This window comes from Podarcis melisellensis (assembly GCF_964234715.1).
Source record: "Podarcis melisellensis genome assembly, chromosome: 4".
Lineage (NCBI taxonomy): Eukaryota > Metazoa > Chordata > Lepidosauria > Squamata > Lacertidae > Podarcis > Podarcis melisellensis.
Genome location: NC_138531.1, coordinates 21,574,934 through 21,592,136, shown reverse-complemented (window position 1 = coordinate 21,592,136; position 17,203 = coordinate 21,574,934). Strand labels below are relative to the sequence as shown.

The 17,203-nt window shown below is 42.8% G+C and overlaps 2 protein-coding genes across 8 annotated transcripts in view; one reads left to right on the top strand and one right to left on the bottom strand.

Moving 5' to 3' along the window:
• STK24 (serine/threonine kinase 24) overlaps positions 1 to 8,814 on the top strand; it is a 40,994-nt gene extending 32,180 nt beyond the window's left edge. The window contains exons 10-11 of the mRNA XM_081908237.1: positions 2,063 to 2,199; positions 3,074 to 8,814. Coding sequence (XP_081764363.1) covers positions 2,063 to 2,199; positions 3,074 to 3,113 — 177 coding nt within the window. The 3' untranslated portion in view covers positions 3,114 to 8,814. The remainder of the gene's footprint in view (positions 1 to 2,062; positions 2,200 to 3,073) is intronic.
• Positions 8,815 to 10,020: 1,206 nt separating this feature from the next.
• FARP1 (FERM, ARH/RhoGEF and pleckstrin domain protein 1) overlaps positions 10,021 to 17,203 on the bottom strand; it is a 182,785-nt gene continuing 175,602 nt past the window's right edge. For all 7 annotated transcript variants that reach the window (XM_081908171.1, XM_081908172.1, XM_081908169.1 and 4 more), the window contains exons 25-27: positions 14,788 to 14,895; positions 12,960 to 13,111; positions 10,021 to 10,898 (exon numbers count right to left, since the gene is read on the bottom strand). In XM_081908171.1, the coding sequence (XP_081764297.1) occupies positions 10,817 to 10,898; positions 12,960 to 13,111; positions 14,788 to 14,895 (342 nt within the window). In that variant the 3' untranslated portion in view covers positions 10,021 to 10,816. The remainder of the gene's footprint in view (positions 10,899 to 12,959; positions 13,112 to 14,787; positions 14,896 to 17,203) is intronic.

Here is a 17,203-nt window from a genome sequence, read left to right as displayed (position 1 = left end):
GATTATTTTCGTCTTGCGAGGCACCACTGTATAGGATAAATGCAAGATTTCGGTTTTTTCAAAAAGAATTAGAGCAGGGTTCCCAAACATGGGTCTCCAGCAGCTTTTGGACTACAACTCCCCTCATCCCTAGCTAGCAGGACCAGTGGTCAGGGATGATGGGAATTGCAGTATAAAAACAGCTGGAGACCCCAGTTTGGGAAACCCTGAGTTGCAGTGATATTTTGATCCCTTCATATTGGAAATAGTAGTAGTAACAATTAGATATCTATATAGCCCTGTTCAGAAGCTCTAAGACCATCCTGTCTTTGCAATAACTCTGCAAAGAAGGTCAACAGCATTCTTGCTGCACAGCAGATGGGAGGCTGGAGCTGAGATAGAGCAGCTTCCTAGCTTAAGGCCTAGGCGGATTTTGGGAGAGATGTAAGTTTGAACCAGAACTTGATGCTGAAAGGCACTAGGGCATCCTTTCCACCTTGCCTAGCGATGATTGGGGCTGTAGTCCAGCAATATCTGGCGAGCTCCATGTTGGGGGAAGGTTACACCATGGAAGCAGCAGGGGATAGACTGTCGAAACTTGAATTTAATATGCACCAGAGTTGAGAGTACATATTACTGCCTGGAAAGTACTTCATAAAGTGGGTATCTGTCCATCTTCTGGTCTTCAAGAGTTAGAGCAGATTTTCCCAAACTTGGGCTCCCAATTTGATTTTGGACTACAGTTCCCATCATCCCTGACCACCGGTCCTGCTAGCTAGGGTGATGGGAGTTGTAGTCCAACAACAGCTGGAGACCCACTTTGGGGAAACCCTGGTTAGAGAAATGCGGTGCTGTGATGAAGCGGCATTTGTTCCTACCCCTCTCCTCCCCGTTCCCTTCCTGGTTTTAAAGACCCCATGGTGGGAGGTGGGGATATTAGCAGTTATGTTAGTCAGCCAGAAGGAGAAGCAGTAGAAGTCCTTCTCCCACCTCTATTTTGAAGATGGCAGGGGCAGCTGCTGTGGTGTACCCACATTTCTTAAGGTAAAGGGACCCTGACCATTAGGTCCAGTCGTGGCCGACTCGGGGGTTGCAGCACTCATCTCGCTTTATTGGCCGAGGGAGCCGGCGTACAGCTTCCGGGTCATGTGGCCAGCATGACTAAGCCACTTCTGGCGAACCAGAGCAGTGCACAGAAACACCGTTTACCTTCCTGCCGGAGCGGTACCTATTTATCTACTTGCACTTTAACGTGCTTTCGAACTGCTAGGTTGGCAGGAGCAGGAATTGAGCAACGGGAGCTCACCCCATTGCGGCGATTCGATCCACTGACCTTCTGATCGGCAAGTCCTAGGCTCTGTGGTTTAACCCACAGAGCCACCCGCGTATCCCACAGCGCCAGAGAAGCACCTTGTGGTGTGAGAGGTGCCAACCATTCCCCATAACACACACACACACACACACACACACACACACACACGGCTGCTTTTTATATATTAGCTGTGTGTTCGATTCTGCAGTTTTTATTTTGCTGGTTAAAACTGTTAACCACTCTGAGTCCTGGGCATGGAGTGGCAAATTCCTATTAGGAGACGAAAAAGGACTCTTTCCCAACGAAAAGGTAGCCTAGTGACTCACTAAATGTGTTAGTTGCCATTAGAGGCAATTTATTTGTGCAGTAAAATTACTTTCCTTTTTTGGCACAGCAGCCTCCTGGTTACTTCTGTGAGTTCCTGGTGCTTTTAAAGGGAACATATCGTTCAGGGAGGGAGATCAGGATGGGAAAGGCTATTGTGCTGAAAATAAGGGACATGACCCTGCTATACATGTGTCTGTGTAGAATGTTGCCCTGCATTATGGCTCTTAAACCATGCATTTATAAGCAGTTGTCCCTGCTCATGCTTTTAGAGATTCCTTGAGATTTGCTTGATAACATACAATAGTTTCAATTTACGTCGTAGATCTCCATGCAGTCTGTAGACCTAAAGTGTACTTGATTTTTTAAAAAACTCTTTTGCTCATTTAGATTGTATACGCATTTCAAATGGTTTCATGGCTAACACCCTTTTTTATTTTGATTCAGCTGAAAGAGAGGAGTCAAGCTTGCGGGGGGAACATGGGATCCATAGAAGAACTGAGAGAGGCTATCTATTTGGCTGAAGAAGCATGTCCAGGCATTTCAGATACCATGGTGACAGAGCTAGTGGAGAGGCTTCAGAGGTATAGTAAAGCCACCTAGCGGAAACAGTATTCTCCAATTCAGTGTGGTTCCTTCAACGTAAATCTATCAATGGTATCCTAACCCACATGGCCAAGGAGTATGAAACCTGAATTCTCTGCCAGAAGGAGATGTGAATTCTCCTAGCAGAAATCCCTGCTTGTTTGATCTCATGCTTATTAGGTAATATTGTATGACTTAGTAAGTGGGGAAGATTCCTACAATCAAGGATGTCACAGGGCATAAGTTATTAGCAGAACCATTGACTCTTTAATCTAAGGAATAGTCTTGAGTTATCCACTAATTTACTGTTTGCTATCAGATTGGGTATACAGTGGAACCTCGGTTGCCGAACGCTTCGGAAGTAGAACATTTCGGCTTTCGAACGCCGACAACCTTGAAGTGAATGCTTCCATTTTTGAACGTGCCTTGGAAGTTGAACGGCTTCCGAGGCGGGTTGCTCCATTCCCCTCCTCCAATGGAATTTGCCCACCTGCAATCGTGCCTTGGTTGTCAAAACGTTTCGGAAGTCGAACGGTCTTCCGGAACAAATTACGTTCGACAACCGAGGTTCCACTGTAGTGGCAGGTTTTAAGACATCCACAAACTCTGGATTTGAGCAAATGTCTTATGAGAGCATAGCAAATTGCAAAGAGAGTAAAATTACCAGAGCATATGAGGGGCAGGGACCAACTGGGCACTTTTTAGAGAGCATTTCCCAAACTTGGGTTTGTTTTGGATGGATTTTGGAATCTTCTGAGATTGCCTCCATGTCTAGAGCCATAGGCTTGAAAAGCATCATCTTAAGTGCCATCACAAAATAGCTTGATCACCGGTTTTGCTTTCATGACACCATTTCTCCCCCCCCCCCCCCAGGTATTCAGTAACTGGAGGAGGAAGCACATCATCCCACTAAAGTATTGTTTCGTGGCATTTGCTTGTTCGATGTGGCTCCTATAGGCACCTCCTCAAATGCTGGTCTGCCGCTGTTGCTTTCAGTGGTGAGCTCACCAGTATGTGGACATTCCTGAAGGTGCAGCAACACAAATGGACAACATAGCAAGGGCATTGTTTTTCAGCTCTGTATAGTTTTTTTTTAAGAAAAAAACAATAATGCACATATTCAAAGGAGGTATCTTTTTAAATTTCTGAGATGTATATTTAGGATTGCAGTTAGGAAACTAAAGCTATTGTGAAATCTCAGGTATCTTGCTTTAAGTCATTGGTCTTCAACTCAACGATCCAGATTCAGAAGCGATTTATGTCTCAGTCTAAAAGTGGGCGCCCCAATGGTACGGCCACTGTTTTCTTTCAGGGTCTTATTTTAACAAAATGCATAAGATTGGGAGATGAAATAAAGGGGTGGGGTGGAGACTAAGTGGGTATCATATTTTAGGTTGGGATTTAAGATGGATCTCGGACCTGAACAAGTTGAAGACAACTGCTTTAAGTCGATGAATCTGTGAATTGGAAAACATACCATTGGCTCTGTGTACAGATTTGTATATAGTCACTTTTTTTACTCAAAACTTGCTCAATGTGCATATAGAATCCCTCTGTACAAATGGCCAAGTTCTCTGTAGCTGATGCTAGTGAGGTAAATATTTTGGCAGGTCACAACTGATTATTGGCTTGCCTTTTGTTATATGACATTTTCGAACCGTATGACAAGAGGTTTGATTTGACCTTGTATTTGTAGGTCAAAAAGCTGTGCTATAAAAAAATCTGGTTTGTACCTCAGATGCAAAGTTTGCTCTAGTTTTGTTACACGGTGTTATTCTTTTTATTAATCTAGAGTTGGGTTTCTAATCATGGTACGACATTGATTATTTCAGTTTCCTGAATCACTTGGTTTGAGGTTCTCTAATACTTGTTTGCTTTAGTGGTTTGTTTTTTTTATCAGTCTAAATTGTGCCAATCCAAAGTCTGAATTCAGTTTTATTAGGGTTTTTCTTTTTTAAAAACTTCCTTGTAAAATCAGAACATCTCATACAACTAAATTTTTTTTCCTCTCTTGAAACACCACTTAAGAGATTCTGGCTGCATAATGGCAATTTGTAAGATGGTGATCTTAAAAACAATATAAAATATATGAAGCTTATGTATATGAAAACTTTTAATCATGATCGTTGAGAGATACATTTGATTTAACTTGGTATCCAAGATCCATTGTTAAGGGGGAGAATACTTGAAATTTCATCAAAACTTAAAATAGATATTCTCACTGCTGTACTTTAGTTAAATATCTGTATATTTGCTTGTTACATCTTTTGTGGTTCATCTTCTGAACTCGGCCTCTTTTACAATGGGCAGAAATCAGTAGAATGTCAACATTTTGCCTATTGGGAATATTTTTTTGTAAATGCTGTATAAATATCTGATAAGATATTCCATTGACTCTATTTCTTTTCAAGAAATTCCTTGAGGCGAATGGAATACATCCATGTGAAGATGTAGTTCTCAAGAATTATTAAAAGGGGCTAACAAAAGAAAATAGGTTGCTGACAATGACTTACATCACAATCCAACCATGTCTAGTCAGGAGTAAGTCCTATTGATTTCAGTGGGACTTGCTCCTAAGTAAAGGAGGGTAGGCTTGATAATATTAAACACGTTAAAGTCCAACTTGAACTCGGAACGTACCCTTTTGAGTCCAACCATGCCTGATCACACCTCGAGTGAGAACGTCCTATGCCATATGGACTAAAGATGACCCAGGTGTGAAAATTCACTTCCAACACTTATTCTGCCTGCTAAAATGGTTGGTCTGATGTAAACTGATTTTGCCACCTCCTCCTCCTCTATAGGGTTGCCCCTAAGGCTCCCTGAAAAGACTTCCCTGAGGGTTGGAGCGCTCTAATGATTGCGGTGGGCTGTGAAACGAGGCACAAAGGGAAGGGGGGAATCTTATAAAACAGAGAGGAGGTAACTTCTGGAAGTGAGACCAGCCTGCCTGAATCATATGAGACGATTACTGGTGGAAAAGAGGCAACTTTTAGTCTGAAGAGGGTACCCTGTGGGAAAACTCCTCACACACATGATCCAGTTTCCAGTCTACATGGAGCCTAAGACCTAACAGCATTTTCCAAATGGAGCTTCTAGAATTTATTTGTGAACAATCTGTTACTGTGAGAAAAATAATTGCAATTCACTTTGTTAAGAGTATTCACAGTTTGAGACTGAGGCAGAAAACTCCTTTGAAGATTTGGGCATTGGACTACAAGAGACACCTTGACTGTGGCCTTTTTCTTTTAATTGGTAGGGTTTTTTTTGCAGTACTATATTTGCATAATTGGGCAGATATTATACAAAGATGGCTTTTAACAGAGGTGTTTAGTTGAAGACTTGCTGAAAGATTTAGGGATTTGCACCCCAATCGTATGCCTGTTTACCCAAATCCCACACTGAATTCAGTTGGATTTGCTCCCAAGTAAACATGCATAGGATTACAGAACAATAATTGTGGGTGAGGATGTCCAGTTGTGGTGTCCTGCGTATGCAAGGGACTGTACTTCAGCGGGGTCCCTCCTTCCCCTCCTGTGCACCTCCAAAATCTGCTTTCAGGTGGGAGGCTGCAGGAGGGCAACTCCTATAGCGTTTGATGTCATGACATTCACTATCATTCTTCTGTTAGAAGATAAAGTAAAATTGCAGTTCTCTTCTGGTTATGATCAAATTTGGATTGTAGTTCCAAATCACCTCTCAAACTTGCTATATGTTTTTTACTTTGGCCTTTTAAGTTAATGGGTGTCACGTTTTAAACAATGTATTAGAATTGTGCTCTTCTAGGGAAATGCAACATTGCAATGTATGATTTCTGCATTTTCGATGTGTCAGCAGGGCCATTGGCTAATGCTTCCTGGTGCTGATGGGAGTTGCACTTCAAAACCTCTAGAGCAGACCATTATGGGAAAGGCTGGAGTAGCTAATACAGCTTTTCGTCCCTTGGCCAGGGGAGGTTTCGGTCTGAAAATATTCTTGCTAGTGAGCACCAAACACTTCCACTGTTACTCTAGAAATTCCCCACTTTTCCAAGATTTAGTATAAATTAGGGCACTAAGCGAACTGTAAAAACAAACCCAAGTCTTTCGAACAAGAAAGGCTTCCTGTTTGTGTGGGTCGGGTCACTTTTCACATGTTTTGTCAGAAATCTGCTTCTCTTGCCGTTGCACTCTTGTAGTTGGGTGTAGGAGGTTAGGTGGCTTTTGTGTTGGTGCACAGAACTTCTGGTGATAGTGAAAGTCTCCTGTTTTCGGATTAGGTGCCATGGGCTCATTGGTTCCCCCAATAGTTGGTTGTGTTGGGAGTTGCATCTGGTCTTGTTTTGTTCTTAATCGTCATGTAGCGTTTTGTATTTTTGGTACCTTGCAGCACGGGCGTTTTTGTTAACATCTTTAGGGGAAGTTCGGAGGTTTATTCTTCTAGTTGTCCCCTTCACGCAGCACACCCACCTCTGCTTATTGATTGGGGCGGGTAATGTGTGTCTTGGCTTTTCTAGATAATTATGATTAACATGATTACCACTTCCGTCACCCATTATGGAAGAGGAAGGATCACGGCAGCTGCAGGACTGTAGATCCTGAGACCTATTCCTACACCTCAACTTGCTGTAGCCATTGCAGAAGCATCTGAATTGGCCCCATATTTTCTTTATAGACATTTGCTACTGAATTGAAGTTGCAAATGCACAGTGGAAAAAAGATTGGAAAAAGGATTGCCCCATGACACCTGAAAGATTTATTGTCATGTTTTCATTGGCTAGAGTCCTCTTGATCAGATGCACATAGAATTATCAGTTAGCAGATGCACATACATGTAACCAGTGTGCCCAAATGTAAGAGATATCAGGTCTACAAAAGCCCTGGTGGTGGGTCTTGTATCTGTTTGGATTCAGCAGACTTTCATCTGCCTCTCATGTTTTGTGACCTTTTGGTGCCACTGATTACAACTTTTCTTCGGTACTTGTGTGCCTCTAGATGACCCTTTATGCATCTGATAAAATAAACACTGCCGTAATCAATTTAAAGAAGCAGCGTAGGATTTAAATTTTTGTAAATAAGAAATCCAGAAATATTTTGAAACGGAGAATTTTCCACTTCTAAAAACAAGTTGTTCCGTAAAATTAGTAACATAATAAACAGATACAGAACTAGTTAACTTATGCAGTATCAAGAGTTGAAATTATTATTAATTATTATTATTTTAGGTACGATCCCTTGGGAGAATGCATGCATATATAACATAAACACATAGTTTTTGGGTGTGCAGAAAAGACAGGTTTCAGTGCCTTCCCCTAAAAACTTAAACCATGTGAGGTGATATATGCTATTAAGTCACAAATAATTTTTATTGGAATATTTTATGTAAACCTTTGAATTTGTTCCGACTATGACATTTAAACACATTTGCTTTATTGACTCCCCACCCACCCCCACCCAGTATTTCACTTAATACTTTGGGCTGTTGGGGGAAAAAACTGTGATATTTATACAGCACATAAAATCATCTCCTTTTACTCAAAATGTAAATTAAACATGCTAAAGCAGATCTCCATCAATTTAGGGCATCAGAAAAGTTCTCTGGAAATTTCCCCCCCTGGAAAACCTAATTGAAAGTCTTCCAGTAAACATAAATCACTAAGAACATAGGACGTTGCCTTATACCGACTCGGATCATTAAGTCTGTCTAGCTCAGTATTGTCTATATCAGGGATGAGGAGCCTGCAGTCCTCCAGTTGTTTTTGGAACAACTCATATCATCCCTGACCAATGGCTCCGCCGGCTGGAGCTTATGCACTTCCAACAACTTCAGGAGGGCCCAATTTTCCCTCCCCCGGATTGCATTGTTCCAGAGGTTGTTTCCCCCCCCCCGCCCTACCTGTAAATGCCAGGGATTGAACCCGTGACCTTTGGGCACGCAGAAACGTGTGCTGTACCTTACGTGGTCCAGGAGAGCTTACGCCACAATAGATCAATTGAGATGTGACAGTACTGTGTTTGCCGCAGCAGGCTTAAGGCAGCTACCCCGTTTGAATCTGTTACAGTAAAGTGGAGTTTATCTTTAGTTCATAAGCAAAAGGTACAGTAAACAGACATGGGACATCTTTCCGTTTTGGTGAGGAAGGCAGACCTTAACATATCAGGCCAGGGTGTCTGTTAACCAAGTACATGCTAAGGATATGTTGCATATAATAAGGAGGAATCACTTGGCTAAGGAATTTGCCCAGGTGGTTACTGCCGCCCTCAGCATGTGTTGGATTCTTTTTACAGGTAATTCAAAGAATTTCCTGGCTGGATCAGATCAAAACCTAGTCCAAAGCCATCTGCCTTTAGGTAATACACAAGCACAGCAATCTGTTGATAACTAGCCGTTCTCCCTCCCTCCCCAGAGTGTCTGGTAATTGGGTATCTATTGTCTCTGTACATGGAGGTCTCATTTTTAGCTATTGTGAGGAAATACCCAATGAATAGCCCCCTTATCCTTTTATCAAATTCTATTTTCTTCTGTAATGCTGTTCTCTATTTATAAGCCTGTATAAAAATTGCTTATGGTCACACATCAAGCTGTTCTTCAACTCCTTGTATGTTACATGACACAGAAATAAAGAAACGCAACAATTTTGGGTGTGTGAGTGTGTTTATGGGCAACATTGTCTAGGAAAACAGTTTCCAGTATTTTAAGGAACAGGGGGAGAGAAGGGACAGCATAGTGGGGATTCAAAGCAGCTCATTTATATGTGCATCTGAGAATTTTGAAACTTTATAGCCGTGATGCGCAGGAATTTTACTTATATACAGGTAAATATACATTAATTTGTGGTTGTTTGTTCCTGTAGGTTGCTGTCATATGAGAAGGTAAGAAACGATACTTGTCTAAATTAGGTGGGAGTGGTAAACCCAGCACAAGGGGTGAGAGGTTCACACATAGCACAATTACAAATTGCAACTAGATGTCCCTTGTTTTGCACTCCTGGGGTGTATGTTGGTTGTTTTTGTTATACTGAAAGATGGTGCCTAGTTAACCTGGACTGAATAGCTTGCAGGCATGTTTACAAGACAGTCACTCTATTAGTTATGCTAAATTAGCATGTATAGATTGAAAGTAGTAAATAGCAAGATCAAACTTGGTTGGTTTTGTTATTCCCTAAAGGAATACCACTGGCAAGTCATGTATTTTGCATTTCTTAAAAATGAAATTTTCTGTTTTCAAGATTTCAGCATCATACTTTTTTTAAAGTTAGGGGTAGAGAAATTTGACAGATTATTACCTTAAAATTATTGGGTGCTTTAAGATGTTGATATACCGTATTTTTCGCTCTATAAGATGCACCAGACCATAAGACGCACCTAGTTTTTGGAGGAGGAAAACAAGAAAAAAAATATTCTGAATCTCAGAAGCCAGAACAGCAAGAGGGATTGCTGTGCAGTGAAAGCATCAATCCCTCTTGCTGTTCTGGCTTCTGGGATAGCTGCACAGCCAGCCTGCATTTGCTCCATAAGACGCACAAACATTTCCCCTTACTTTTTAGGAGGGAAAACGTGAGTCTTATAGAGCAAAAAATACGGTACTTCATTCCCTTTTCCAGTAAGCTACATTCTGAACAGTTTTGGCACATTGTGAAAAGGGCAAATGTTGCGCTTTCCAGCTGGGCTACGTTTGATTCAAACATAGTAAATGCAAAAACATTTAAGGATGTTGTGTCTAATTGCTTTCAAATGTATATACACAAAATGTGGATTGGTTTCTAGTAGCATTTCTAAATAAAGGTGTGGAAACATAGCACATGATTGAGAGAGAAAGATTCTTCCAAAACTCACAATGTATTACATCTGTTACTGTCTTTACTGAACCACAAATTAGTGCCACAATTCTTGTACCAGACAGCTGTTGACATGTTAGACCAGCTTTCAAATTCCCCTTCTCAACCTTCACAGGACATCAGTGTTCTAAATATTGCACAGGTTAATCATGTAAACTGTTCACCTTGCAGAATTTTATGTACTGGAACATAGTTTGTGCCATGGAAGAGTAGAGAGAACCTTTCGACCATATTTGAAGCAAATGCTCTCCGCTTCTGGTAAGATGAAATGAGCAGTCTACAGCCTTGGTTGGTAACTTTAATTTTTAGAAGTAAAATGTGTAGAAACACTGAATAATGTAATTAAAATTACCCCTCCTTGCTTTGAGACTGCCCCTTATGAACATTTGAAGGCTGTTAATGCATACATAGGAAATACATTTCTTTTAAAAAATGGCAGTTTACTAATTTATCACTTTGAGGGATTTGTCTGAAAGAAAAGGCATTTTGCTTTCCAAAAATTCTATTATTTCTGGTGCAAATCTTTGAGGCAAGGAAATTGTCTTTTGGCACTCCAAGGACAATATTTTAATACTGGCACAAGCTAAAAAAAAAAAACCACACCAAAGGACAAATACGAGACAGTCACTTGGCCGATAATAGTAAACAACCCTGCTTGAGGCAATATTACAAAAAGCTGCTCCAAAACAAGTTTTTTAAAAAACGAATTTATGTTTTTACTGAACTTTAAAAGGAGAAAGAATTCAAATGTTCTCTAGAAAAGCAGCAATTGTTGGAATGAACAATTTGGAGTTCAGTCATCAATAAGCATGGGATTCCTCGTGACTTAAAACGTGGATGCGCGAGGCTGGACTAGTGGCACTTCGGATCACCTCCATCCATCTAAGCAATACAAAAACAAAAACGAATACTTAATACAGTGCATTTCCCCTTAAGATTTGGTTGTGTGCCTTTTAACACATGAAATACAGTGGTACCTTGCGTTAAGTACTGTATTTTTCGCTCTATAGGACGCACTTTTTCCCCTCCAAAAATGAAGGGGAAATGTGTGTGCGTCCTATGGAGCGAATGCAGGGTCCTTGGCTTCGCCGCGACGCGCCTGTCCAGCAAAGCCGGAGGAGGAACAGAAGGGTCTCCTTGTGTTCCTTCTCCAGCTTCCCTGAAGGGTGCTGCCCCTTCTCCCTCTCTGCGCAGCGCTTCTCCTGTGAAGGAGAGGCGCTCCGCAGAGAGAGAGAGAAGGCGCAGAGCCCCTTGAGCAACGCGCCTGTCCAGCAAAGCCGGAGGAGGAACAGAAGGGTCTCCTTCTGTTCCTTCTCCAGCTTCCCTGAAGGGCGCTGCCCCTTCTCTGCGCAGCACCTCTCCTGTGAAGGAGGGGCGCTGCGCAGAGAGAGAGAGAGAAAGCGCAGTGCCCCATGAGCAACGCGCCTGTCCAGCAAAGCCGGAGGAGGAACAGAAGGGTCTCCTCCTGCCCCTTCTCCCTCTCTGCGCAGCACCTCTCCTGTGAAGGAGGGGCGTGGCGCAGAGAGAGAGAAGGCGCAGTGCCCCTTCAGCGACGCATCTGTCCTGGCTTCTGCTTTAGCCCTGTGCAGCCTCTTTGGGCAGGGGGAGCCTTCATCCCACTGCCCTGAAGAGGCTTGGCGCGGTTACCCCAGAAGCCAGAACCCTCTTGCTGTTCTGGCTTCTGGGGTTCAGAATATTTTTTTCTTGTTTTCTGCCTCCCAAAACTAGGTGCGCCCTATCGTCCGGTGTGCCCTATGGTGCAAAAATACGGTACTTAATGGGGCCTCCCGCTGCTGCAAGATTTCTGTTCTCATCCTGAAGCAAAGTTCTTAACCCGAGCTACTATTTCTGGGTTAGCAGAGTCTGTCACCTGAAGCGTATGTATCCCAAGGTACCACTGTATTGTACAACACACACACACCTCAAGTATTTTAATCCAGTGGGATACAGTCATACCTCGGGTTACAGATGCTAGAGGTTGCGTTTTTTCAGGTTATGGACTGCCGAAACCTGGAAGTACCAGAATGGGTTACGTCTGGGTTTTGGTGGTCGCACATGTGCAGAAGCATCACAACGTGCGCAGACACAGGTTGTGAACGCTGCGGGTTGCAAACGTGTATCCCGCACAGATCACGTTCGCAACCCGACGCCTCGCAAGACGAAAAACCCGCTAGACAAAAGGGTTTTCCGTTTTGGAGGCGCTTCGCAAAACGAATTTCCCTATGGGGTTGCTTCGCAAGAAGAAAGCCCATAGGGAAATCTCCGGGGACCTCTTTTAAATGCTGGCGGTGGGGAGCAAAGCCTTCCCCCCCCTCCGGCCTTCAGAAGAGGTCCAGGAAGGCTGGCGGGGGCCGAAAGTCTTTGCTCCCCCCTGCCTGCCTTCCCGGGAGGGCGGAGAAACGCAGCGCGTCTCTCCGCTGTCCCGGACGGCTTTTGAAGGCAGGCGGGGGGGAGCAAAGACTTTTGCCCCCCGCCAGCCTTCAGAAAAGGTCAGGGGACAGACTGTCCCCGGACCTGGTCTGAAGGCGGTTTCCATAGGAACGCATTGATTGATTTTCAATGCATTCCTATGGGAAACCGTGCTTCGCAAGACGAAAAACTCGCAAGACGAAAAGACTTGCGGAACGAATTAATTTCGTCTTGCGAGGCACCACTGTACATTTAATACCATAGACCACTGGTTCTCTTAACTTTTTTCCTCTGGGCCACGCTGATCAAGCCACACTGTATTTTTCATTGATGGGAAATACAAAGAAACGACTCCAAGCAGTGCCTGATTTATAACACAAGACAACAACTACTTTATAATAGTAGTTGTGTGTTTATGTTATAGCTCATGGGACATCCATAAGGTGTAAAACAAGGCAGCTGAATGAATAATTCTGCCTTGCAGTAAAGAATTTAAAAAGCAATGACATTTCAGCTCACGGAAAACTGACATACCTTTCAAACGTGTATTCGCTCTCCGCCCTGAAATAGTACACATGGGATTTGAAGTGTAGCTTAAAGACATAGTCTTTATGAATGTTCTCAGATTCGGAAGGAATGGTAAGAGAGTAACCCAGCAGAGGGAGGCTAGCTAAAGGATGATTGTCCTAAAAACAAAAGAGAAATCATTCACCAAACGGACCATCCCCCAGAAGTCACTTCTCTTTATCCAGAACACTGTGTCCCCACAATTTTCACAGAAAATGCCTCTCATATGGTAGGCTCACAGCTGGGAGGGACACGAGGCATCTGGGTGCAAATCCAAAAGCTATAGATAGTTGAAATGAGTCACTCATAGGACCTTCAAAGCTCTGGCCAGCAGATGGGTTTTTTGGTGTGTGTGTGTGTGTGTGTGACTGTCCCATTCTTCTGGCTCCTCTGATCCCCTAGATCATTAATGGCCAAACTTGGCCCTCCAGCTGTTTTGGGACTACAATTCCCATCATCCCTGACCACTGGTCCTGTTAACTAGGGATGGTGGGAGCTGTAGTCCCAAAATAGCTGGAGGGCTAAGTTTGGCCATCACTGCACTAGATGGATGCTGTGAAGTGAGTGCATGGAAACTATGGTCTGGGGTAGGGACTATTCACAAGAAGGCTGCTTCCCTCTCTCCCTCTACCCCAAGTAGCTTGTCATCCCATTATCAATCAATTTCTTGCCTCACCCTTCACCCAAGGCACCGTGTGTGTGTGTGTGTGTGTGTGTGTGTGTGTGACAGACAGCAATTTAAAAGTCAGTGTTAAAAATAAAAAATTAAGCACATACGCAGGTGGGAATCTGTCAGTGCTCTTGCAAATGGACACAAAAGCCTTGCCAATCTCCACCCACAGTGGCCAGTCCACTATGAGTGTGCTAATTCCCTTGATTTTCTATATACACCTGTCTGCACCAATTTCAACAGTCATTTTTCTTCTCAGCAAAAATATACCCCCCCCCAAGGTTTTTGTGTGGTTGCTTCATGCAAATAAACAATGTTTGTATTGCAGAACTTTGACCTCTTAAAGCAGTAACTACACCATGGAATAATAAGCACACATTCCCAAGTTAAACACTGAAGTGGTTTTTAAATAACTGCAGCACCTTTTAAGTGCCTTTGGACTAAGCAGTAATGCTGAACACTAATGTTTTCTTTCCCAAGTGCTCAAAGTAATGGGGAAGTGGCCTTGAATTAACATGGTGATCTTTTTTATTCCCCTCCGCCCCATCCTAGTGAACAAATGTTGAATTGTCCTTTTTGCAGAGGACAGTGGCTGGGCCATCTGTTACAGAATAGTTCTGTCTTACTTTGCCCCCATGTGCCCCTGACCTCACATTTCTGGGGAAAGTGTATTGAGTCAAAGCCTCTACTGATATGGTAGCGGCTTCGAAGCTGATCACAGTCAGGATCTAGCCCAATACATTTTGCACTGGAGGCTCACAAGATGACACTTCCCCATTCCAGACTGGACTGGCAGTGAAACTTTCTTTGGACATTGGTGATAAGATGATATTTACCACCACACCTGAGGCAGCAGGCCAGATTTGGGGGCCAGAGACTGCTCCTGAACATCTTCTGCCTAAAGCAGTTGCCTCATTAATATTAGGGTTGAGCCTGATCCTAGTTAAGCATTTTCAACTTTTCTCTCCGTGCACGGAAGAACTTTGTCTGTGTCCATGAAGTTCACAAAAGCTTCAATTATCTCTGCAAATGCATCCTTTGGGGCAATCAACAATGCATAGCAATGTAATGTGTGAACAGTTACCAGTTATATTCATCTCTGACTTCCAACCATCAGTTACCTACCTGGTGGGATTTGTAGAAAAACATGCAGAAATTGGTGAATACCACCCAGAGTTTCTGCCAACCATTGCTGTTCTTGAACTTTCTCAAAAGGTTTCCAGAGAGTTGGTTCTGAAAATGAAGAGAGATACTTGAGTTAAGTCATATGCAGATGGAAAAACAGGCTGATGGAAAAACAGGCAAGCCTCATGTAAAATCATACTTTTCTAATTGAAACTGGCTGACTTTTTTCTCCATTGGTCATTTACCATGATTAAGAGTTCCAGATTCAGAATTCCCTACCATTCTTTAAATGAGGCTTGCTTGTAAATTGATTTTCTAAGGAAAGAAATCATCTGCTGTTACCTCATTCCAGGAAGAAGTTCTATATCTATATATCTATACTGGGGTGGGAGGGGTGTTAGCTTTAATATTATACCAATTTAGCAACCTTGTTACGGGAACAGGCATCTCTACACAAATGATTTAAGTCCTGCACACAAGCGCAGATGTTTAAAATTACTAGGAAAAATGAAAGCACGTCCTTTAATTAACTGAAAGCACCAGATATAATGCATGAACAGAAATAACCCTAGGAAATAGGCTCCCCCCCCCCCCACTTTGCAGGTCTGGAACAGTTTTACTCTTGAGGAAAAACCTGGAGCCTGGACTGCGGTGTCATCGATTATAAGGGTTTTGGCTGAGGTATGAATGTAATAAATGAGCAAGTTAAGTTGGCAGTCTTCAAACATAAGCACCTGTAAACTTCCTCTCTGGGAAGGAAGGAAAAAAATTGACAGCTAATTTGAGGGATGGCGTTCTGTTGGATGCAAAAATCCAATTTGTTTTGGTGAGTAGGATATACTGAAGTTTTTATTCAGAATCCTAAGGTTCACCAAGCAGTGCTGTGTGTAAAATGTTCAGGGCTGTGTGGACTTGCGCAATGAATTAAGGACAGGGTGCCACTGTGAACATGCTCAGTCCTGGACAAAAACTTGGGTCTAGTTCCCTCCATCCTTGCCCCAAAGCCTTCTTTGTTTCATAGCCTAATCTGGGAGGGGCTTTTACTTATTGCGATGGTTAGGGATTTGGGAGTCCAGAGAGCTTTGCCAAATTGCTGTAAGTCACACACAGATCACCCGCTGGATCCTGGCCTGACAAAGGAGTGATAAACACATGTTTTAACTTGAAAATATTCACTGCCTCTGCTACCCAAGTGGAATATATTAACCATTGCTGATATATTTTATTCTGCTTCTGGTTTAATAACATAATAAGCTGTCTCCATTAGAATTTGCCAAAGGGACAGACAAACAGAATGTTCCTCATATCACCAGCAATTATAGCAGTGAACTGGTAAGGTTGTTTTTATTTCATTTTGGAAACCAGCTGAATTCTGAAAACCTGACAGGGTGTTGAGTATGCTGGAGTACAAAAGTGCCTGTTCTCCTTTTACTGTTCCTAATTTCTGTTTTGGTTACCTCAGCACTTTGGAGGGTATCATAAACGGACAGGCTTTGCATTCGGTACCAGCAGACATATGAAATGGTAACAGGCCGCTGATCACTGATCAGTCCAGCAGGTAGGGAAGGACAGTCACTGACAGTGAGAGGATCTTCCACCACAAGAGAGAGAGATAGACAGAAAGAAAGGAGGGAGAGACACAGAAAGAAAGCATAAACTACGATACTGATGTGACATTACCCACAGACCTAAGAGACAGTATGACTGCGACTCTGCCTGCCAAGGGGCAGTTGCGGAACGGAAGACGGATGTATAAAGAGTGGAATCTGCTTCTAGGTTGCTCAATAGTTCATGCCGATCATTTAAACTCAAAATAAATGACGTTAATGCATAGGGGGGAGGCTTAGCAATGCAGTCCTCTTAACATGTCCACTGAAGTACTCATTTAACTGAGTTCCAAGGAGATGCACTGCTAACTAGGTTTGTATAGAATTGCAGCCCAGGAGGCGAATTTTGTACCTGCATGATTTAGTTGATAGCTCTGGTGAATCAGTGCAGGTGCACTACAGCTAATCGGTAAATCTCCAAATGGTTGTTAGCCGCCCCATTACACAATACAACTTAAAAGCAACCTAGAGGCATTCTTTCTGAGAATGGGTGTCTGCAGGTACCTTGAAGAAGCTAAACCAATTTATAGTTTACTTCAAGTTCCGTGTTATCCTTTCGTCTGGAACCAATTTTACTGAAGATTTATTCGCTTTACAAGAACTGTTTGCTCATTCTGTTATTTTCCAGGAACACTGAGGCAGTATTATCTTCAAGGAACTGACTTTCAAAAGGCTCATGATCTCTTCAAATAGTCTCTTCTAAAGAGCTGGAATTAATTGTGGAAGTTCCACAAGAAAGCTGAAATTAGCTGTCATTAAAATGCAATACTGCTGCGTGTATTCTGCATTTCAATGAGCTGAAGCATTTT